This window comes from Cervus canadensis, chromosome 11 (genome assembly GCF_019320065.1).
Source record: "Cervus canadensis isolate Bull #8, Minnesota chromosome 11, ASM1932006v1, whole genome shotgun sequence".
Lineage (NCBI taxonomy): Eukaryota > Metazoa > Chordata > Mammalia > Artiodactyla > Cervidae > Cervus > Cervus canadensis.
The window spans coordinates 14,997,543-15,022,020 of record NC_057396.1 but is presented as its reverse complement, the minus strand read 5'-3'; the positions used below and the strand labels follow the sequence as shown (position 1 = coordinate 15,022,020).

The following is a 24,478-nucleotide window of genomic DNA, read 5'->3' as shown; positions in this document are numbered from 1 at the left end:
TTTGAGGAAGCTCTGAGAAGTTGTGAAGGACAGGGAAGCCTAGCGTGCTGCAGCCCACAGGGTTGCAAAGAGTCAACACGACTGAGTGAACAACAAGAATGTAAATGTGGGCTTATTAGAGGAATTTCGTCAATTTGTGAACAGGGCTTAGTTCCACATTTCTTATTCTCACGTGTCAAATTTATAGTTGCTTTTGAGCACATTATAGTGGGCAAAAAATGTTCTGAACTTAATAAAGTTATCAGCTCCTTTATTAACTTTTTGGTGCCCTATACTTTGGACATCCAGTGCCTTCCTGACACATGGGGAAGCAGTGTTAATACTGGTAGCAGAGGAATCGGGCTAGACCCTTTCTTTCCTGACTGCAAAGTGAAGTGCACGGATCCTTTGAAGAAGGTGGCTTCTAATATAAGGTCTGTTATAAAATCATGGAGAAGTGAAGGACGGTGGGAAAAGGGGTGTGGGGATAGGTGAGTGAGGACAAAGAGGTACAGGAGTAAGAAGATAGCAGCCGTGAGAGGTGACCTCACTTCCTGTCCTAAGACCGTGTTTTCCAGTGGGCACAGCAGATGATTAATCGTCAGAGAGCTTGCATGCCATTGGCTCCTATGTTTTCTTAGGCAATACACTCAGCTCTCTGGCCACAGTTTCCTCATTTAAAAAAAATGGAGATTAACAACGAAGTCCAGCAATTCTGAGACTTTGTCCCATGGAAGAGAGAAAGAGAAATTTAAAGAAAGGAGGAGGTCATTAAACAACGAAATACAAGAAACTTGGAGCCATTTCCTTGTCAGGTACCCTGCCTCACATATTCCAGAGGGAAGTGTGTGGCTGGGAGCAGTGACACCAACTGAATGCACTTTTTCATCCTTTGGCTTTGGCCTATACGCTTGTAGGTTCCCAGTTCATCATATGGGACCAAGTGATGAATTTCTTTTGCTTAGGATAGGACAGCATAATTTCCAGAATCAATGCAAACTTGTCTCCTTTGGAATGAAATGAGCACAAGAGAAAGAGGTAGCAACCTGCAGATCTAGTTTGCCTCATCAGCCTGTGACGAGAAGAGCATCCCTAGAAAGAACAGTACTCTGTGGGAGCAAGTCCTGAACCTTTTGCTCACCTGGGTGAAAAATTCCTACAGTAGCCTAGTAAAAGGTCTTTGGATGTGAACAGTCCTTGATACCATTTCTACCTCTTGAAGGGTGGAATTTGCCTCATTTTCTTCCGTTTCAAAGTATCAAAGTAGGCTACATGGAGTAATATAACCCTTTGAAGAGAATTGTAGCAAAATAAGTAAAGCTGAAGACATGCTCTAAAATCAATTATTCTATTAAATATATCTCTAAAGCAAATGATTCCTTGAAACTTCATGACACAAATGGAAACTTATTACATTTGTAGGGTACTCTGAGTTCACTGCTTTCAGAAGATATCTAGGTGGTACCCATCAGGCCATCCTGAGCGCTGAGGAGATTATACATTACACGTTAGTAACTCATTTGCACAGATTTTCTAAAACCTAGAAAAACTCTTAGATATGCATGTTGGGAAACATACATATGAATATTTGTAGAGGCATTGTTTATAAAAGCAAAAAAAATTGGAATACAACCTAATAAACAATAAAAGAATGGGTACATGAAGTGTGCTATAATCACATAATGGAGTACTATACAGTAGCGGAAAGGAATAAACGAGAACTAATGTATCATTATCAATGATGCAATGTTGATCAAAACAGCAAGTTTGCAAAAAGTATACATATAGTGTGATGCTGTTTATATAAAAATTTAAAACAGTCAAAACAATTGTTTATATTGTATAGGGATACTTACATAAATATGAAAATATATGGAAATGCATGAAATGTTAAATTCCAAGTTATAGCAAGTACTTATCTCAGGAGAGCTAAGATATTGGGGAGAACACAAGGGGGAATGTTGATGTCACCAGTATTTTACATCTTAAGCTGCCTGGTAGATACACAAGTACATGTTAGTTATGCTTTGTACTTTGTTATATTTTAATATTCTATAAGAAATTTCAAAACTTAAAAATTAAACTGTGATGGGACTGCCCTGTTGATCCAGTGGCTAAGACACCACGCTCCTATGCTCCCAATGCAGGGGGCCAGGTTCGATCCCTGGTCAGGGAATTAGATCCCACATGCCACAGCTGAGAGTTTGCATGCCAAGACTAAAAGATCCAGGATGCTGCACCTAAGACCCAATGCAGCCAAATGAATAAATAAATGTTGGAAAAAAAAAAACAACTTATACATGTTCTGATTAACATGCAGAACGTTGACTCCTCTATAGTGTAGAGATTGGGTTTGTGGAGAGTAAAGAAGAAAGAACAGTTAGGAGAAATTCGCTGCAGTTCAAACTGTGGAGCACTTTTTGCTTGAAATGCCACTTACTCTTGCTTCCAGTATTTCTTGCTTGTTCTCTCCCTGCATCTTTCTGGCCATGCCTTTTCATTCCCATCTCTAATTCCTCTTCCTCCTCTGCCTACTAAATGTTGCTGTTTCCCTGGGTGTTTCTTTTTTACCCTCTATTCTTTTCAATTTTTAGGTATATGTTTTAGTGATCTTATTTATATCCCAACTTCAATTACCACTTTTAGGATCATGATTCCCAAATTTAGTTCTCTAATCCAATCTTTTTATCCCAACTCCAAACTGTCTACTGGACATTTCTTCTTGACTATCTCATAATTTAAACAAAATCCAGCATGTCCAAAATGGAGCTATTCTCTTTTCTAAATGTGCCTTTTCCTTTTGCCTTTGGGATCTTTATTAACCACATTGTTATCTCCCCACATGTCTGATTCAGAAAACTGCGTATTATATTAGACAGACCTGTCTCTGACAAATTCCTCTTTAATTGGCTTCCATGGCAGGAATTCAGAGTAAGGTTTTGGTGCTATGTGTTATGACATGTAGGGACCCAGGCATGCCCAATTTCTGCCTTGCTAGTAACTTTTCCCCCTTTTATTTAGAAGATTTCAATGAGCTTGCCACCAGCAGATAAGATACCAGCTTTAGAACTTACTTCAGATCTTTTCTTGATCTCACTTTTATTGACTTTTCCATCATCTGCTGCTGCTATTTTTCTCTCCTGTACTCTGAGCTACAGCTGCACTAACTCACTTGAAATCCTTGAATGTGCCATATTGTTTTAGAGCCCTGTGCCTTGGTACTTACTATTCCTTCTGCTTGAGATATCTTTCCTTACTGTGCCTGTCTAGTGAATTCATGAAGTTTTTGTAACTAGCCTATTTTTGTGCTTGTCTGTCTGTGCCCTAGTTATCAGTTTATATGCCTACTTATCCCCAGTGGTCTCTGAGCCTCTGAGGCACAGAAAATGCCTATCCAGTTTTTGCATTCTCATGGCCTGGCACATGATAGATGCTCTATAATTAAGGTTGTCTCACCCAGCAAGCTTCTCCTTTTTCTTTTAGCCTGTGTTGGGATTGTTTGGGGTTAATTGCAAATTACTGAAACAAATATTCAAAAAAAACCCCAAAAAAACACAACAACAAAAACCCCAAACTATAAACTATTAGAACAGATATTCTGTGTCTTCTATAGTATTGGTATTCTATTGAAATCAGTGTGGTGTTCATGATCTGAGCCACAGTCAGTTCCCAGTCTTGTTTTCGCTAGCTGTATAGAGCTTCCCCATCTTTGGCTGCAATGAATATAATTCATCTGATTTCAGTATCGACCATCTGGTGATGCCCATGTGTAGAGTCATCTCGTGTGTTGTTGGAAGAGAGTGATTGTTATGACCAGTGCATTCTCTTGGCAAAAAATTTTGCTGCATTAATTTACTGATATTCTACCCACTCAGCCCACTGAAATCTGACTTTAGTTACTACCACTAACAAAAAGCTTCCTTTCCGAGCTATCTAGGATCTTCCAGCTTGCCATTTCAACTGTGTCTGTTTAGCCATGGTGCCACTTTTTCTGTCTCTGCAGTTTCTGGCACTGTTGTATTGTTGATATCATCTTTCTTAAAATGTTTTTGTACTCTTAGTTTCTGTATCATGGCACTTTCATAATTTGTTGTCTTTCTTTGACTATTACAGTTCATAGGAGAAGTGTGAAAGTCTTATATTTGAGGTAACCATGTGTTTGGGCATATCTGGTCATTTCTTTATCTGTTTACATTCACTCGACAAATATTTATTGAGTGACAACAAAGTGCTAGCCCTGGATATGTAGTGGAGAGCAAAACAGATATCAATACAGTCTTTTTGAAGTTCAGAGTTTCACCTTTGTATTTTGTATTTGTTGCTACTGTATAACAAATTGCCTCAAATTTAGTGGCTTAAAACAATACACTTGTTATCTTATAGTTTTGATGGACCAGGCATCTGGGCATGGCTTAGCTCTGCTCTCTGCTTCAGATCTCTCATAATGCTGCAGTCATGGTGTTGGCCAGGGATGAAGTCTCATCTGAAGCCATGACTGGGGAGAAAATGCTTCCAAGCTTGTGTTGATATTGGCGAGATTTATTTCCTTGGAGACTGGTGGACTCAGGGTCTCAGTTCCTTACTGGTTGTTGACCAGAGGCCACCATTTGTTCCTTGCCATGTGGGCCTCTTTATATAGCAGCTTGTTTGATTAGAACCAGTAAGTAAGAGAATCAGTAGAGTTGGATAGCAAGATGGAAGTTATAACCTCATCTAATGTATTCATGGAAGTGGAAGCCTGGGTTTTTTTCTTTTTTTAATTGAAGTATAGTTGATGTACAATAATGGTAACCCACTCCAGTGCTCTTGCCTGGAAAATCCCATGGACGGAGGAGCCTGGTAGGCTGCAGTCCGTGGGGTCGCTAAGAGTCGGACACGACTGAGCGACTTCACTTTCCCATTTCACTTTCATGCGTTGGAGAAGGAAATGGCAACCCACTCCAGTGTTCTTGCCTGGAGAATCCCAGGGACGGGGGAGCGACTTAGCAGCAGCAGCAGTATATAAATTACAGATGTACCATATAATGATTCACAACTTTTAAAGGTTATACTCCATTTGTAGTAATTATAAAATATTGGATGTGTTCTCTGTGTTGTACAGTCTGGTATCCTATTATTTTATTTGAATTCTAATGGTTAGAGTCAAATTAAAGATCCAACTCATGTTCAAATGGAAGAGATCACCCAGAGCAGAGCTATCCAGAAACAGATTCACTGGTGGCCATCTTAGAGTCTGCCCGTCACAAACCTCTTAATGTTTTTTCTTAGAAATTCTAGCCACCTCGACTTCTAGTGCTCTCAAACTGAACTCATAAAGTTTTTCCTGAACTCATAGGTTTTTCCTAAACCTACATCTCATCCTATATTCCCTGACTTGGTCCGCAACCTCATATCCATCCAGTCATCTAGTCTAGAAACCCAGAGATCATTTTTAATACCTCCTCCCTGATAGCTCAGCTGGTAAAGAATCCGCCTGTGATGCAGGAGACCCTGATACCATTCCTGGGTCGGGAAGATCTGCTGGAGAAGGGATAGGCTACCCACTGCAGTAGTCTTGGGCTTCCCTTGTGGCTCAGCTGGTAAAGAATCCACCTGCAATGCGGGAGACCTGGGTTCGATCCCTGGGTTGGGAAGATCCCCTGGAGAAGGGAAAGGCTACCCATTTCAGCATTCTGGCCTGAAGAATCCCTTGGACTGCGTAGTACATGGGGTCGCAAAGAGTTGGACATGACTGAGCAACTTTCACTTCACTCACCTGAGATTTAATGGATCACTAGGCTCTGTGAGTCTTTCATATCATTCTGTACTTAATATTCACATTGCTGTAGCTTTAGCTCTGTCATGGATCTTTATACTAACTTTCTAACCTTTAGCCCTCCTTTTGGTCACCAGAGTTACCATTTACAGCCTGGGCTCCACTTACTTTTCCAGGCTTCTTGCCCACAGCTCTTTGCCCTTGTGCCCTAGGCATAGACCATTTGCTTCCAGAGCCCACCATTGCATGTTTGTGCCTCTACATTTGGTCCTACAGTTACTTCTTGGATTCCCTTCTCCCTACTTCTTCCTCTAGAAACCTCTTATATACATCCAAATCTAACTGAAAAATCATCTGTTCCATAAAACTTTTCTCAGTTTTCCCTCTGCCTGCTAACTCCCTCATTCAGAATTAACCTGTGTGCTCTCTCAGCCCTTTTTCACTTGTACCACTGTTATAAGATTGCTTTCTGTAACAAAAAAACTGGTTTGTATGGTTTGCTTTCTGCAATTTTTAGTTGGTTGCTAAGGTACTTCTCGTTTAAAATGCGAAAGGGTAGGCTCTAGACCTTATTCTACTCTGGATCCAACGTACCTGTCTCTGAAGTGGTGATTCACAGTCTTGGCTGCTTTTGGGATTACTTGGAGAGCTCTGAACATCACTGATGCCTGGACCCACCCCTCAAGGTGACAATATAATTGGTCTGGGGTGCAACCTGGGGTATTAACATTTTTAAAAGCTCTGTAATTCTAACATGTAGGTAGCACTGAAGGTGTCTGCTTCTAGTTGGAGAAACCAAGTCTCTGGGAGAATGAAAGGATAAGAAAATGTTAAACATTTAATGAACAGAAAAACTTTAAACCAGAGTTAAAGTTGAGTTTTAAAAAATCACACACACACAATTCAAATAATACATGACACAGCTAAGTAATCAGTTCAGTTCAGTCACTCAGTCGTGTTTGACCCTTCGTGACGCCATGAACCGCAGAATGCCAGGCCTCCCTGTCCATCACCAACTCCCAGAGTTTACCCAAACTCATGTCCATTGAGTTGGTGATGCCATCCAACCATCTCATCCTCTGTCGTCCCCTTCTCCTCCTGTCCTCAATCTTTCCCAGCATCAGGGTCTTTTCCAGTGAGTCGGCCCTTTGCATCATGTGGCCAAAGTATTGGAGCTTCAGCTTCAGCATCAGTCCTTCCAATGAATACCCAGGACTGATTTCCTTTAGGATGGACTGGTTGGATCTCCTTGCAGTCCAAGGAACTCTCAAGAGTCTTCTCCAACACCATAGTTCAAAAGCATCAATTCTTCAGTGCTCAACATTCTTTATAGTCCAACTCTCACAACCATATATGACTACTGGAAAAACCATAGCCTTGACTAGACGGACCTTTGTTGACAAAGTATTGTCTCTGCTTTTTAATATGCTATCTAGGTTGGTCATAACTTTCCTTCCAAGGAGTAAGCGTCTTTTAATTTCATGGCTGCAGTAACCATCTGCAGTGATTTTGGAGCCCAAAAATATAAAGTCTGTCACTATTTCCACTGTTTGCCCATCTATTTGCCATGAAGTGATGAGACCGGATGCCATGACCTTGAGTTTTAAGCCAACTTCTTCACTCTCCTCTTTCACTTTCATCAAGAGGCTTTGTAGTTCCTCTTCACTTTCTGCCATAAGGGTGGTGTCATCTGCATTTCTGAGGTTATTGATATTTCTCCCGACAATCTTGATTCCAGCTTGTGCTTCTTCCAGCCCAGCGTTTCTCATGATGTACTCTGCTTATAAGTTAAATAAGCAGGGTGGCAATATACAGCCTTGACGTACTCCTTTTCCTATTTGGAACCAGTCTGTTGTTCCATGTCCAGTTCTAACTGTTGCTTCCTGACCTGCATATAGGTTTCTCAAGAGGCAGGTCAGGTGGTCTGGTATTCCCATCTCTTTCAGAATTTTCCAGTTTATTGTGATCCATGCAGTCAAAGGCTTTGGCATAGCCAATAAAGCAGAAATAGATGATTTTCTGGAACGTTCTTGCTTTTTCAATGATCCAGCAGATGTTGGCAATTTGATCTGTGGTTCCTCTGCCTTTTCTAAAACCAGCTTGAACATCTGGAAGTTCACGGTGCACGTATTGCTGAAGCCTGGCTTGGAGAATTTTGAGCATTACTTTACTAGCGTGAGAGATGAGTGCGATTGTGCGGTAGTTTGAGCATTCTTTGGCATTGCCTTTCTTTGGGATTGGAATGAAGACGGACCTTTTCCCGTCCTGTGGCCACTGCTACTAAGTAACAAAGGTGATCTCTAAATAGATCACCAGTGAACTGGGGGAATATGTATTTTTGTGGGAGAAGTTAGAAATATAAAAGAGAATAAAACTGTAGTCACTCAAAATCCAACACTTTAATTTTTGTGCGTATGAAATAAGTGATAAAATGAAATAAAGAGTCACCTGGAATTATTAGCATTTTCCTTTTTGTTTAGCCCTAAAGTGTGTGTGTGTGTGTGTGCGTGAAATACATAAATTATTTACCAGTTAATCTTATTTTCTCCTTTATTTTCCAGGAATATTTTGAAAACAATTGCCTTAGGTCAGATGTTATCCTTGTGTATATGTGGGACAGCCATCACCAGCCAGTATTTGGCAGAAAGATATAAAGTGAATACCCCCATGCTTCAGAGCTTTATCAACTATTGCTTGCTGTTTCTAATTTACACAGTGATGCTGGCATTTCGATCAGGTACGTCAAATTACCTTTTTAACAAACTATCTTCATAAAAATGTTTGGCTCTATACATTCAAAAAACAAAAGATGAGCCCAAACCAAAACCAAGAACAGGAAACTACTGCTGTTTTTATAAAAGTCACTAGAAAGGTATGACACCTCTGAATTCTGTGAAGTTAGTGACTAGAGATTTATGTATAGCTCTCTGAAATTGTTGATTAAAATGATTAGCATCAAAGTGTAACATAGGATTTGTCCAAATAAAAGAAAGTGTAAATGCCATTATAAATTACACCTTCACCCCCCCCTGTGGTTGACAAACTTAAGAGACAGTATTAAAAACACTTAAAAAGTCAAGAACCTCACTTTCCAAAATATATATTTCCAGCTAAATGGAGAATGCTAAATAGAGCACCACTGCATGTAAATGTGAGAGAAACAAAACAAGGAATTAACATCTTATCCAAGATTGATTTCAAGAGTGTAAAGACATGGGTAACCCAGACGGGGAGGGTGCAGTACTACCATTTTCATCACATTTAAAGCATATGATAGAATTACCAGTGTGGTGGTTGCTCACCTCTGATTAAGATCCTCTTTTAATATGAAAATTAATACCTCAATGGTATTCCTATACATCAGGCAGGATAAATAACTTACTTTTGAAAGAAAGTGGAAGTCAATTATGAGAAGGGGAAAATATCCTAAGCGGAAAGCACCAAATTTGACAAGAACTGTAGGAGCTGGAAATAGAACTGGTATGTCGTGGTTAATAGCCCCAGAATTTGCTCCTCTCTGTAAGAACTGGCCTTTAGGAAGTCAGTATGATTTGTAAATGTATCAGTGAAGTCCCTCTAAGGGATGGTTATTATTGTGTTTAGTTGTTAAGTCATGTCTGACTTTGTGACCCCATGGACTTTAGCCCACCAGGCTCCTCTGTCTATGGGATTTCTCAGGCAAGAATACTGGAGTGCTTTGCCATTTCCTTCTCCAGGGGTTCTTCCTCACCCAGAGATTGAACCCCCGTCTCCTGCATTGCTGGCAGATTCTTTACCACTAAAAAAATGATTCGTAAATAAATCAGTGAAATCCCCCAAGGGATGGTTATTATTAATAGATGCCTTCCATGCTATCTCATACTAGGAAGACTATGTTTTCAGGATATTCCTGGTCATTGGGATTTAATGATAATTATTGTGGACGGTGACTGCAGTCATGAAATTAAAAGACACTTGCTCCTTGGAAGAAAAGCTATGACCAACCTAGACAGCATATTAAAAAGCAGAGACATTACTTTGCTGACAAAGGTTTGTATAGTCAAAGCTATGGTTTCTCCAGTAGTCATGTATGGATGTGAGAGTTGGACCATAAAGAAAGCTGAGCACTGAAGAATTGATGCTTTTGAACTATGGTATTGGAGAAGACTCTTGAGAGTCCCTTGGACTGCAAGGAGATCCAACCAGTCCATCCTAAAGGAAATCAGTCCTGGGTATTCATTGGAAGGACTGATGCTGAAGCTGAAGCTCCAATACTTTGGCCACATGATGCAAAGAGCTGACTCACTGGAAAAGACCCTGATGCCAGAAAAGGTTGAGGGTAGGAGGAGAAGCGGGGAACAGAGGATGAGATGGTTGGATGGCATCATCAACTCAATGGACATGAATTTGAGCAAACTCTGGGAGATAGTGAAGGACAGGGAAGCCTGGTGTGCTGCTGTCCATGGGGTTGTGAAGAGTCAGACACGACTGAGTGACTGAACAACAGAATCTGACTATGATTCTCACTACCTTGATTTCTTTGCAGGTTATCTTACCCATAAAGCCTTCTTGTATAGCTGCCAACTCTGTATCTCCTTGTGATCTTCAAAGAAATGATTCACAGTTAACTTGAATAAATAGAATTTAGGGGATGAAAAGTGTTTCTTCAATGACATCACTAAGTCATTTTTTCAGACTTACCACTGGCTTAATTTTCGGCTGAAAGCAGATCTTTTCCAAAAGAATGACCACAGAGTTTTGGTCTGTTTGATAAATTTATAAGGAAACATTTTATTTCCTCAGATGATCTGGATGTTATATTTCTGTTGCAGTAGGAAAGGAAAAGGAATTCAATGAATTTAACCAGTCTTACTTCCTTTATCTTTGTTGTTTTCATTGAGCACTTGGTCTATGATGACACCTTAGCTTGGGCCTCATACTAGAAAAAAATCTGAGCGACTCTGCTGAGCTGTTGCAGGAATTTGAGTTATGAGTAATGGACATTAGGAGGGACCATGTTCAATGTACATAGTGGTAAAGTATGTGCCTGTAATGCAGGAGACCTGGATTCGGTCCCTGGATTGGGAAGATTTCCTGGAGGAGGGCATGGCAATCCACTCCAGTATTCTTGTCTGGAGAATCCCCATGGACAGAGAAGCCTGGTGGACTACAGTCTATAGGGTCGCAAAGAGGCAGACACAGCTGAGCGGCCAAGCACAGCCCAGCACAAATACTAGCTTTGACTCTTTATCTCCAGATTAACATGCATGGAATAATTTTCAAGTAACATGTCCTAATCTAGATTTCTTTCAACCAGGTAGTGATAATCTTTTATACATCTTGAAAAAGAAATGGTGGAAGTACATCCTGCTTGGACTAGCAGATGTAGAAGCTAATTACCTGATTGTCAGAGCATACCAGTACACAACTCTAACCAGTGTCCAGGTAAGAAGGAGTCCTCTGACCAGTTTGGATTTTATAGCTTTAAGAGAGGAATCTGAACTCATATGTGCTCACCTAATTTCCTTAAGAACCTGTTCACTCAGAAAAAAACTAAAAACAGTGGATGTTATCTGTTTTCCAGTGGAGTATGTGTGCTAATGCGAAAGGCTTCCTGGAATTAGTGAAAATGTGTACAAGTTAATCTGTTCCTAAACTGCTAATGCTATAGATGAATAGAACAGTTGCTACCAAATAAACATAAATATTTAGTTGGCAATTGATGCTGTGATGTTGGCAAGAGTTCTGTTTTGTGTGTTGCTTAAATGGCATATAAAGTGAATATAGTATTGTGTCCCAGAAAAGTTGGAGTCTTACAAGTAAAGTAGATATCTAAGACAACTAATAGGTTGTTGTCTTTTTGTTGTCTGTTATCTAATAGGGCATTAGACATTTTGGGTAAAGGTGGTAGCCAAAAGTAAAACTTATACCTATTCCTTTTCTAGGTTTATTCTCATTAGGTTGAAAGAAAAATGTTCCTACATAGCAGTACTTTTCAGCTTGGTGGAGTTGAGGACGACTGATTAAGTTGTCTTAACATTAGGGAGTTCCCTGGTGGCCTTAGTGGTTAGGATTCTGGACTTTCACTGCTGTGGCCAAGTTTGATCCCTGGTCGGGGAACCAAGATCCAGCAAGCTATGTGACACACCCGAGACAAAGAAGAGTTGTCTTAATGTTGGCAAACTTGGGATGTATCATAACACTGACTCCTCATTGCTAACAATAAAATGTGTTGTAAATGGAGAAGAAAGTAAAATAGATTCCCATGTCAGGTTTAGACTTCACAGTTTACTGAATTTATGACTTAAAAACAAATTGGTTGTGGCATGTGGTATCTCCTTTCTTTACCAGGGATCAAACCTGAGCTCCCTGCATTGGAATGGCAGAGTCTTAGTCACTGGACCACCAGGGAGGTCCCTGAATTTATGACTTTTGATGCACCTTTTTTTTTTTTTTGGCTGTGCTGTGTAGCTTGCAGAATCTTAGTTCCCCAACCAAGGAGAGATTGGACCTGTGCTTTCAGCAGGGAAAGCACAGAGTCTCTACCACTGGACCACCAGAGAATTCCTGTTGCTTCACTTTTTCCTATAAAACAGAGATGGTCTTATCTCCAAATTTAAGAAACATGGAAAAATTGAAGATTTAAAGAGAACGATTAATGACTAATGAAAACTCAGTATTTTTCTGATATGAATATGCATTAAATGCTATTATTACCAGAATGCCATTTAATACTGTGCTAAGCATTGTCCTCTGGGCTTCCCAGGTGGCTCAGTGGTAAAAAGAATCTGCCTGTCAAGCAGAAGACGCGGGTTTCATCCCTGGGTCGGGAAGATCCCCTGTAGAAGGAAATGACAACCCACTCCAGTATTCTCGCCCGGAAAATCCCATGGACAGAGGAGCCTGGTGGGAAAGATAGGAAATCTTTTATAAGACAGACATCATAAGAGGCACATGAAAAGCTCAGAGTTTCATAGAAATTAAAACCAGGAGCTACCTAGAAGATGCATTCATCGCAAATAGTATTAAGTGTACTTTTAGCAATGAATAATAAGAGTGTAAGTATATAGAAAATGTACCCTATATAATAAAGAGCCGACTCATTGGAAAAGACCCTGATGCTAGAGAAGATTGAGTGCAGGAGGAGAAGGGGGTGACAGAGGATGAGATGGTTGGATGGCATCACCAACTCAATGAACATGAGTTTGAGCAAACTCCGGGAAATAGTGAAGAACAGGAAAGCATGGCACGCTGCGTTCCATGGAGTCACAGAGTCAGACACAACCTAGTGCCTAAACAACAACAAATACAGAAAATGGCATTTTTCTAGTCACATCTACCTTCATGATCTCACACACAGTTTAATTGCTTGATTATAATTCTCAGAAATTTTGATCTGTGACAGATAATGACTAGGAGTTTTGAATTGGCACAGGTCTAAACAAAGCTAAGCAAAATACTTACACTGAGGTTTTGTGACTAAAGTTCATGCCTTAAGCTAATCTCAAACGATTTCTTTCATCCTAGCGTCTTAGAAAAACCTAAGCATTTGCTTGTCTAAAATTAAGTACTTATGGTCCTAGGAAGCCATATTATAAAAAGTGCATCTAACAGCTAAACCTCCTTCCATCAGAGAAGAGTGCCTGTCATTGGAATTCTTCAATCAGATTATCTCCTTGAGTAAACCTCTAGTCTGGTTAATCTGAAAGGGTGGAAATTTGCTTCTTTGTTTCTTTAGGGACACACAACATGTAGGATCTTAGTTTACCAACCAGGTATGGAACCAGTGCCCCCTGCAGTGGAAGCACAGAGTCCTGACCACTGGACCACCAGGGAATTCCCCCTGAGAGGGTGGAAGTTTAAATTGGATGGTCTTTGAACCTCTTTCTTAAGGATTCCTTCAAGGATTCTGTGACTGTAAATACTAATGTAGTAGTTCATGATGTGTCCGTTGACATTGCTGGCCTGTTTCTACTCATGTTACTTCTCATGTCACTTGCCGTATCTACACATTCCCTACCCACAGCCAGCTTCTCTCTCTTATGTTGCTCTATTATTTCTAGAATGCATCCTTTTCAAAGCCCCTTCTCAAAGGCCTAATTGAATTTCATATTCTTCTCTATAGAGTATACTCCATCGTATCACTAACAAAGTCTGATTCATGTTTATATCCATCCTTCCCCCTCATTCCAGGTTCTTACTTCCTGTGTCTATATAATAATTTTTTTTAAAGCAAAGATGAATATTTTTAATAATAAAAGGAGCAATTCACAAATAACATAGACATCAGAAACCATTAGATACCTTATCAACAAAGAAACAAAGATACATAAAGGAAAAATCAGAAGAAATATAAAGGAAAAGAAAAAAATATATAATCATAGTGAGACATATTAACATTTCTCTGAGAATATTTTATCAAGTGCAGAAAAAATAAGAATAAGAGCATCTTGAATGATGTCATTAATAATTTAAATATAGATTTATATTTAGTTTATATTAATCTTATCATACACAAATATATTTAAAATTTTGTATCTCATATGTTGTTATTAGATGTCCATAGGACATTTAGAAAACCTGGCAGAAAGATAAACATTACTTAATTTCAAAAAGTAGAATTTTCTTGTGTGTATGATTTAGTTATACACACATGTTATTTTTGAAATTATTTTCCATTATAGGTTATTACAAGATATTGACTATAGTTCCCTGTGCCACACAGTAAACCTTTGTTGCTTGTTGCATATCTATTTTTTTAAATCAGAAATCTAGCCAATAATTTTTAAAGATTAAATTAAGTAGACGGCTCTTAGAACTAAAAGCATCAAGCAGAAGGCATCAGGAAAAGATTCAGTTTAGATAAATGACTGACTGTGATAGATACCAGATTAGAAGTCATGGAACTTTAGAGTGGCCAGGTATCTTGAGCTCATTTGGTCTGACTTCTTGATTTCAGATTTTGACTCAAGAGTTGACTAGCTGGAGATCACACAGCTGGTCAATGGCAGGGCTGGAGCCTCAGGCCTTGGGTGCCTTCCTTATATGGCCAGTCCTGGACCGCCAAAAATGGTTAAAAATAGAGCAGGTTTAAGTTTGATTTTAAGACACAATTTGAGGATAGGGAGTCTTCTGTGATAGTTTTTAGAGTGATTTTTGTCTACTTTTTTTTGTTTAAGGAATATAGTTTCGATTTTATTCCTTCACTATGGCTAGATTCTTTTGGTGTCTTCCAGGACAAGCTATTATCATTTGCATCGTTTAATGGTTTGTTATTCAGGCAGGCTCAATAAAGCACTTAAGAGATTAGAGTTCTATAGATGGAATAAATAACAGAAGGCAAAGTGCCCGTTCCTATACTTGACATTGCAGTGAAAGGCAATCAGTAAACAACTGTGGACAGGATCAAACAAGCTGCTGAGATTTAGGGGCCTGCCTTGTCCAAGACTAAATAGATACAGAGCACATCAGGGACAAGGTTAAAAAAAGAATAGGATGAGCAGTCACATAGCAACATCAGGAACACTATTAGTAAAAGGAATATATTTTATCCTTGAATGCACTCTACAAATGTGTGCTTTTGAGAATCGAATGAATAAAATCTCTTTTTCCTTTATCTTGCAAAGATTTTGGATTTACTATAATTTTGGCACTCTTAGTCCCCCTGCCTTTCAGACTGGCAATATCAGGGGTGTAGAAAGTATTTTCTGGACCCAGGATCAACAGGTGGTGGAGGAGTATATGATGAAGATGAGCGAGAGTATTTGCTGGGAGCAAGTATCTGTCTTATATGGTGGGGTTGGACACTTTGTCAGGGAGATGGTGTCTGTTTGCTTTCTCATAATAACCTGTTCTTTTTGTAGTTCTTAAGCCCAATTGCAATTAAACATTGGCTATGTGATTTTTCTCTGTCTAGGGTTCTAAATACTCCACTTTGTGCCTTTCTTGTTCTCTACATTCCACCTCCTCCATTAGTGTCTCCCACATATCATGTACTTAAATATTTATTGACTGAATGGGTACATGTCTCCTGGACTTAAGGATAAACACAAGTGAGAGTGTAGAAGTAAATTGCATGAGCTGTTGGGCAGAATTCCTGGGTTCGTCAACTGACTCCCAAACTTTTAACTGTGTGATTTTGGGCAGCTCATTTAACCTCTCTGTGACTTTGGTTTCCTCATGGGTAAAATGGAGGTTGAAGTTCCAGTTTCATAGAGTTGTTGTGAGGATTAAATGAGTTCATCCAGATAAAGCATTTAGTACAGGGCTGGCAATAATAAATGCTTAATAAACACTGATTTCTGTTATTACTTAGTCATCTTTTCACTAATGAGAGATATTTTCAGGTATTTATTTCTCTTTTCATGCAGCTTTTGGATTGCTTTGGGATTCCTGTGCTGATGGCTCTTTCGTGGTTTATTCTTTATGCAAGATACAGAGTGATCCACTTCATTGCTGTGGCTGTCTGTCTGTTGGGTGTAGGAACTATGGTTGGTGCAGACATCTTAGCAGGGAGGGAAGACAATGCAGGTGAGACTGTGTTACTTGTTTTCTGGTTTAGTCACAGAAGACATTTTGCTTATGCCTTTACTTTTATTTTGCAAAGATAAAGTAAAAAGCAGAGAACATGTCCTGATTACCTATCTTAAAATTTTTATTTTTAGATTTGCTTGCTTCTGGTACTATGACCACTTCAACATAGCAGTCTATGTTCCTACCTGCCCAGAGTCCTTGCTTTTTGTCATACTCATTTGTTTTGTGTCCTGAGAGAGGTTTCTTTATATATTTGCAATAATCTTCTTTTGGCCCATACATTGAGATTAGTTGCCGGAAACCCTACTGTAGATTTTGTTTCCATCAAAAAGGAGACTTTGTGTTCGCAGAATGACCTCTATTTCAGTTACTCTGTAGATGAGAACATTTTGATACTCTTTATGTCACGGTTGAGATAGTTCATAGTATAAAATCTAAATAAGGTCTATGAATTTCCCCAATCTGCAAACAACTTCAGTGTCTCCTTTGATTGAGAAAATTACCTTGCTTACCTAGCTTCCTTCCCTGTAGTTTTCAATGAATTCCCATTAATAAATTCCATTAATTTCCCATGTCATAGAATCATTTTCTGGGGCCTTACATTATGGTATACACTACCATCTTCCAATCTGTTAGTCTCCTGAAGATCCAAAATAAGAAAAATGAAAGCAGAATTGTGCCAGAAAGTGAGAAAAGTAAGAGTCTTTAAACTTTAAAAATCAGAGTTTCTTCTTCTGTAAAATCTTTTTTAGATGATTATGAGCCAGATAAACTTATGGAAGCAAGCTGGAGAGTTTTCCCTAGTGACAATGTATTCCTTTTTATGGCTTATCTCTCTATAGGTAATAATGTACTGATTGGTGACATCTTGGTCCTTCTTGGAGCTTCCCTCTATGCTGTTTCTAATGTGTGTGAAGAATACATCGTGAAGAAGCTGAGTAGACAGGAGTTTTTAGGAATGGTGGGCTTGTTTGGAACAATTATCAGTGGCATACAGCTGTAAGATTCTAAACATATCCTTAAAAACAAAATCAGCAAATATGTCATAGATGATTAGTTTCTGGCTACTAACATTCATTGTTTATTTGGCCTAAATTCATATTTAAAATCAGTAACTTGCTAAATATCTATTAGAAGATTGTTGAAATGTCATTATGCCTCATTTTTTTTACACATGTTTGATGCTTAAGATTCCTGCTTATAATATCATTAGACTTTATATTACCAGTGAACACTTTCTTTTTCGGTTATTCCTAGAAAATATTAACTTCCTATTCATAATATCATGTTTCCCTCTTGTAGCTGACTACCACTAAACAGTGCTTCTAAGGGTGTCAAACATGTGTTTATGGACTCCTTTGAGTTTTATTCTTTGTCATTTAATTAAAGATAGTTTTTTTTTTTAATATTCTATGAAAACCAAAAGTCAACATAATTCACTATCTTAAGAGCTGAAGCACTTAAAGTGAAGTACTTAAAGTTTTGAAGCAACTTACTTGTTTATAAAACAGTGAAAATTTATATAAAGATCTCTCTGTGACCTCTTGTTTTAATCACAGATTGATTGTGGAATATAAGGATATTGCCAGCATTCATTGGGACTGGAAAATTGGTATGTATATATATAATAATTATTTTTAGTCTTTCCCCTGACACACACCAAGAAATAAATATTTTAATAATACTATTTAGGCATTTTTATATAAAATCACAGAGTAATTTAGTACACAGAAAACTATAGTGGTTTATGTCAAGTTTCTCTGAGAACTTGTAAATGAACCCCCATAAAAGTTAATCCTTAATCTTTACCTTCAAGAATAACCTTTCTTTACTAGGAATTCTGAATAAGACTGACCTTTGGTCACACTAGCTTTCAACTAGATCTGTATTTCGTGTCTTCAGACTGCTTGTAAAGATTGCCTGCTTGATATAATCAGTGAAGTATTAACTTAAATAATCTGATGGTGTGTAATCACTACCATCTTGCATTGCCTCTCTCATCTGATAGTCTTAAGCATCTGTACAGATGAGCAACAGAAGAAAGCAGTAGTGGGATAGTCAGGAAAGATTTGAACCTTATGGATGGAAAAAAGTAGTGCATGAGTGTCATTGAATTGAAATTCATCTACTGTGCTTGGATGATTTCATTCAAGTAAATAGCTTAGATTTCCTGTGTGTGTACTGTGTGTGTGTTGAGTGAGGTTGGAGAAGCAGTTGTGAAGCAGAGATACTAAGTAGTCAGCACCCACATGACTAGCTCCCTTATGGGATGAACAAAAGATAAAACCCTAACAACTGTCTTTGATGCCCTAATAGTACTTTATTCTGAATTCAGCCACACAAATCGTGTCCAACCATGATGCCTTTTATCATTGGCATCTCTCTGGGCAGGTGTGGATAGCATGGAGCAAAAAAAGCCATTAACTTATGCCATATGCAAGATTCTATGGCCTTGATCATCTAACATTCTGTTGGGTTTTTTTAAGTTCTTCATCTACATCCAGTGAGAACTTTGTATGTCTCATTTGTAATGCTTACTGTTAACGAGGGACTTTGTGGACGGTATGTTAAAGGATCAGGGAATTTTACGTCAGGCAAGCTTTATCCTTTATCTTTTGATTTCTTCCTTTAACATTAGATATTCCATTTTTTCCCCACAGCCCTGCTATTTGTAGCATTTGCCCTCTGCATGTTTTGCCTGTACAGCTTCATGCCACTGGTGATCAAAGTCACCAGTGCCACTTCTGTCAACCTGGGCATCCTGACAGCTGACCTCTACAGTCTTTTTTTTGGACTTTTTCTGTTTGGCTATAAGGTGAGCAAATAGATCTTGTTCAAATAAGAACACTTGTTTGGTATAAAAGAAGTAGTGGGTTTCTTTAAAGTTTTAGATCCCAAAATAAAACCTTCTCATCTCCTTAGCAAGAATTTCTTACTGCCTTAGAAATCTATCTTTCCATAGTTTAAAGCTTGTTGACCTGCCTGCTATTACAATCATTTGAACAAATAGAATGTCAGCTGTAGCTTGCTAACATTGCGTTTAGCTGGGTATAGCAACTGTATTTCTTTATCCTTATAAAGTTTTAGATGTGGGTGGAAATTACTTGGTATTGATTGACACTATTCCCAGGAGTTGACCATGAACTCAGAATGCCTACTTCACTGTGTTCCCAGACATTTCTGCTTAAGAAGCATAAACCAGTTTTGCTTTTCAAGATTATGTCATAGGAACTAGCTGTTATCGTTGCAAAAACCCTGCTGGTTATGGTATTCATGAACTAAGCCTGAAGAAGTATTTATAGCTGTTTGGTGGCATCATTAGAAAGTGACCGATGTCAGAGTGAATCAGACAGTTATCTTGATAGGCTTAGGTTCTTTCCTGTGATAACAATCATTAAGGGGTACAAAGCAAGCCTTTCAAGTGTGTTAGCTGTTTCGTGCTGGTGTTATTGCATTTCACGTGGCCTCCACTAGAGGACCATGGTGATTTTATTCTGCAGTTCAAGGCCAGGTAATGGCTACCAGAGAAAGCTTGAAAGCTCTGCAGTATAACTTGTGGCCTGGCTCACCTGTGCTTTTTTTTAAAACTAAACATATTGAGATAGCATTAGTAGTTTAACATTTACTTTTCTCTCGTAAGTAAAATTATGTCCAAGGAGGAAGTAAGCTTAAAGAAACAAAAGCTTCAAAGTGAAAATACACTTGTCGCTACCTATTATAAGCTCCCTAAATGTAGATATTTGCTCTTTAACTGCGATTAACTTTAATGAGAAAAAGACTTTTTGTGTGTCATTGTTTTGCCCAAATGATTTACACTATTGTTTTCAAAATGGAACGTGCAAACGATAAATTCCTTTGCAGTTCTTTTGCTTCGTGTTTCTTTGTCCCTGCATGTCTAGCAGCTCACTTTTAACTCAGATCAGATTTTATTCTTTTTGGTCAAAGGCTATTTCAAGACTTGTAAAAGAAAGAGGAGGTCTGCTGTGATCTTCAGAGTAAATTACAGACGTTGGAAATCATATAGAACATAAAGAAGATACCTAGGATTTTAGAAGAAAATTTTAAGTAAAGAATCACAGCTCAATATATCACCAATTTAAAAAAGTATAGCATCTAAGATAACTTGGGCTCTGATATTTTGAAACAGTTGAAGAAGATGTTAAAAATTTCCACCTTCATTGGTGTCAGACTCCACACCCCCAGATTGATCTTTAGTAAATACTCACTGAACAGAGTAGCCACAGAAACTTCCTATATAGATCCAGACACAAAGGGTAGAATTGAAAATTGAAAAAATTGAAAATTCAGGAGACTTACTATCTTACTCCCTCAGAGTCTCTCTCTTCTAATAAAGGTGCCTCCATTTAATCACCTGGTGGCTCAGATGTTAAAGAATCTGCATACAATATGGGAGACCTGGGTTCGATCCCTGGATCAGGAAGATCCTCTGGAGAAGGGAATGGCTACCCACTCCAGTATTCTTGCCTGGAGAATTCCATGGACAGAGGAGCCTGGTGGGCTACAGTCCATGGGATTGCAAAGAGTCAGACATGATCGGGCAACTAATACTTCTTAAGAGGAACAAGACTTTTTCTTATAAACATTTAAAACCTCCAAATCAAGCAGAACATGTTTTGAATAAGTTACTGTGTTTCTTCACAGTTAAAAACGAACATTCTATGGGAGAGCACAATTGACTTTTATGATACTGACTTCAAAAGTTTCAGTTCAGTTCAGTTCAGTTCAGTCGCTCAGTCATGTCCGACCCCATGAATCACAACATGCCAGGCCTCCCTGTTCATCACCAACTCCCGGGGTTGACTCAAACTCAAGTTCATCGAGTCGGTGATGCCATCCAGCCATCTTATCCTCTGTCGTCCCCTTCTCCTCCTGCCCCCAATCCCTCCCAGAATCAGGATCTTTTCCAAGGAGTCAACTCTTCGCATGAGATGGCCAAAGTATTGGAGTTTCAGCTTCAGCATCAGTCTTTCCAATGACCACCCAGGACTGATCTCCTTTAGGATGGACTGGTTGGATCTCCTTGCAGTCCAAGGGACTCGAGTCTTCTCCAACACCACAGTTCAAAAGCATCAATTTTTCAGCGCTCAGCTTTCTTCACAGTTCAAAAGTTTAGGGTACTCTAAATAGCTTTAACTCCTCCTTAATCTTCTCTGAATCACTCCCCCCCAAGCCCCCCCCCCCCAAGTAAAACACATTTATTCAATACTAGCTATGTGCTGGGTGCTGTGCTGAGATTGGATCCAAGAATGAAACCCATGGAGGAAATTAGTTTGGCTCCTGCTCTGCTTGAAATTATCACTGGCTTTGCATCATCACTGAATCCATTGGAGGCCTTCCCTCTTTGGGGAGGGCTCTGGCTATTCCAGGCTTCTCAGAGTTTAAGGTTAAGAAGTAATTGAGCATCCATGAAACATTAACGTGTTAAAACCAATGGTGGCCTGTAGAAGCCCATAGCTGGAGGTGACCAGCAATCTATGTAATACTCATTTCAAAACCTATTTTGTTTCTCCTTCTACCCTTGGGAATGGGTCTCACTTTTTCTTCTCTTTCATTTAATTTCTCTTGTCCTTCTCCAATCCATTCTGTTTTCTTATTGTTTCATGCCATTGTTATATGTTGTGTCTAAATTTGGGTCTTTCCTTTTAGCCTCTCCACTAAGTAAGTGGGACTAGTTGTGAGGTGGGATGTAGCTGTATTATTGCAGAGAAAGGCAAGAGTCCGTTTCCTAGAGATCTAAGATTTTTTACCCAGTTGACTGATGTGCTGGGTAATGGTGGCAGAAATCACACATTCACCAGTACACACACTTGGGACAGTTTTGGTCCTTCGTATCTCCTTGGACAACTTTCAGATAAAAAGATTATGAGAAGGTAACTCTCCAAACTCAGTGGACAAAAGGCAGCCGCAAAGATGTGTCTGTGAGAGAGTACTATCCATAGCCTGTCCTCTCCTCCTAGTTTTCAGGACTCTACATCCTGTCCTTCACCGTCATCATGGTAGGTTTCATCCTGTACTGCTCCACCCCAACGCGCACGGCAGAGCCAGCTGAAAGCAGCGTGCCGCCAGTCACCAGCATTGGAATTGACAACCTGGGGCTGAAGCTTGAGGAGAGCCTGCAGGAGGCCCACTCTGCCGTCCTGTAGCTGGAGAAGAAGGCATACACGTCCACATGAGGTTTCCTGGAGAGCTGGGAGCTGTCACCTGGATAAAGCAGAGCCTACTGCTTTGGGACACTTGAAAACTTATCAGAGTGAACACTCTGTAGCATTGGGTTTGATCCAGTTGGATTTTAAAAGGAATATTAAAATCATGTATCAAAAGTGGAAATGCCAAAATAGAGCAGAAGCCGAGGCTAGGATTGAGTTTCTGTATGTTTCGGGCCCAATACCTGTTAGTGTCAGGGAGACAAGGTATGGGGCGCACCCTGGGCTGTTAGATGCACAAGTGGGAAAGCAGGATTGGGCAGATACGTGGGTGTGAGCCAGACTCAGGCTGTCCAGGCTGGGCTAGGTAGTCAGGAGGAGGGGCAGCCCGGGGTGGTTGGGAGTAGGTTTTCTCATTTGGAGGCATCTGAGTTTTGTCTTGCTGAGCCAATTATTGTCCACAAACCTTGTGGCCTTTTAGGACAGGGGAAGTGGGTGGGGCAGCACTTGAGAAATCCTGAGATACAACGTGAGTACCATAGAAGCCTTCAAGTGGAGTACAGTAACTCTAGGAACCTTCTCCCAATTGTTACTATGCTACTTCTTAGCAAATAATGTGCCATGCGATTTTTATGATACCTCTTCAATACAGAGTGTTAATATGCAGCAGCATTATGATATCAACTGCCGGTATACCACTTTGTAAAACCTCTGTATGTGAACTTTTTGGGGTGAAAAATATAATAATGAAACTGAGGGTAAATTCGTATTATTAAAAGATTTTGATTTCATGGAAATATATGTACTGTGTGGTTTCTTTGATTACCTAATTCCCCTTGTGGATTTTAAATGACAGTATATTCAAGATTTCCTCATATACAACTTTTTAGAATCATGTCTTCTTCAGGTAGGGGAGCCTTCTCTATTTGGGGCTATGTCAGAATGGAGGGGAAATCAGAGCGAGCTCCCAAGTTATTTGCTGGGATAAACATTTAAAACTTTTGAATTACCTTAATTAATTTCTTAAGAAAACTTTTTAAGTGAAATAATCTTTCATTTCTTGCAGCCAGTTAAAACTGATGTTTTACTCTTTACCATTAACAACTGTCAGTGAGTGGAAAAAGGCTATGTTAAAATGTTTGACTCTTTGGAGAAGACTCCCAGTTTGATTAATACACTGATTATTTCTTAAAATACCTTGATTAACAATAAACCTGTATCTATAGGGATAGTGGTGAAGTAGCCCCGATGGCTCAAGTGGTAAAGAATCCACCTGCTACACAGGAGACACAAGAGGCTTGGGTTCCCTCCCTGGGTCGGGAAGATCCCCTGGAGTAGGAAATGGCAACCCACTCCAGTATTCTTACCTGGAAAACCCCATGGATGGAGGAGCGTGACAGGCTACAGTCCATAGGGTCGCACAGAGTTGGACACGACTGAGCAGGTAAACAGAGACAGATAGGCGGAGAATCTCAGGTGACAATATCCCACTGGATACGTATCCAGTGTTCTGAGTCTGAGCTCAAATGAATCTGAGCTACTATGAAGCCTTTTTTAGGCTGTCTAAGCTGGGTCTCCCCCTCCTTGATGTTCCCAGGGGCCCTTGTTTATTCACATCTTCCTTATAACACTTACTGAATTGAGGTGCTTGTCATTTACTTGTCCCTTTTCACCACAGGTTGAGCTCTTCCATGTCAACAGTTTTTTATCATTTTTCTGTCCTTTGGTCATCTCACTTCTTCTTGAGTGAAGTGAGATTAATGAACTTTGTCTTTGGTCCCAGTTCAGAACATTTAAGGAGAGTCTGATCTAAAGTAAGCCCTTTTATGCAGATACATGTCTGTTGTTCAGTTGCTAAGTTGCATCCAACTCTTGGTGACCCCATGGACTGCAGCATACCAGGCTTCCCGGTCCTTCCACATCTCCTAAAGTTTGCTCAAACTCATGTCCACTGAGTTGGTGATACCACCCAACCATCTCATTCGAGGTTGACATCTTCTTCTCCTCCCCTCAATCTTTCCCATCTTTCCAAAGAGTCAGCTCTTCACATCAGGTGGCCAAAGCATTG

General features: G+C 39.5%; 1 protein-coding gene across 3 annotated transcripts in view; it reads left to right on the top strand.

Moving 5' to 3' along the window:
- The window catches only part of SLC35F2 (solute carrier family 35 member F2), a 59,967-nt gene extending 36,756 nt beyond the window's left edge, over positions 1-23,211 (top strand). For all 3 annotated transcript variants that reach the window (XM_043482053.1, XM_043482054.1, XM_043482055.1), the window contains exons 2-8: positions 8,296-8,471; positions 11,031-11,158; positions 16,084-16,243; positions 17,089-17,245; positions 17,806-17,858; positions 18,907-19,061; positions 22,225-23,211. In XM_043482053.1, coding sequence (XP_043337988.1) covers positions 8,296-8,471; positions 11,031-11,158; positions 16,084-16,243; positions 17,089-17,245; positions 17,806-17,858; positions 18,907-19,061; positions 22,225-22,410 — 1,015 coding nt within the window. In that variant the 3' untranslated portion in view covers positions 22,411-23,211. The remainder of the gene's footprint in view (positions 1-8,295; positions 8,472-11,030; positions 11,159-16,083; positions 16,244-17,088; positions 17,246-17,805; positions 17,859-18,906; positions 19,062-22,224) is intronic.
- Positions 23,212-24,478: the final 1,267 nt, after the last annotated feature.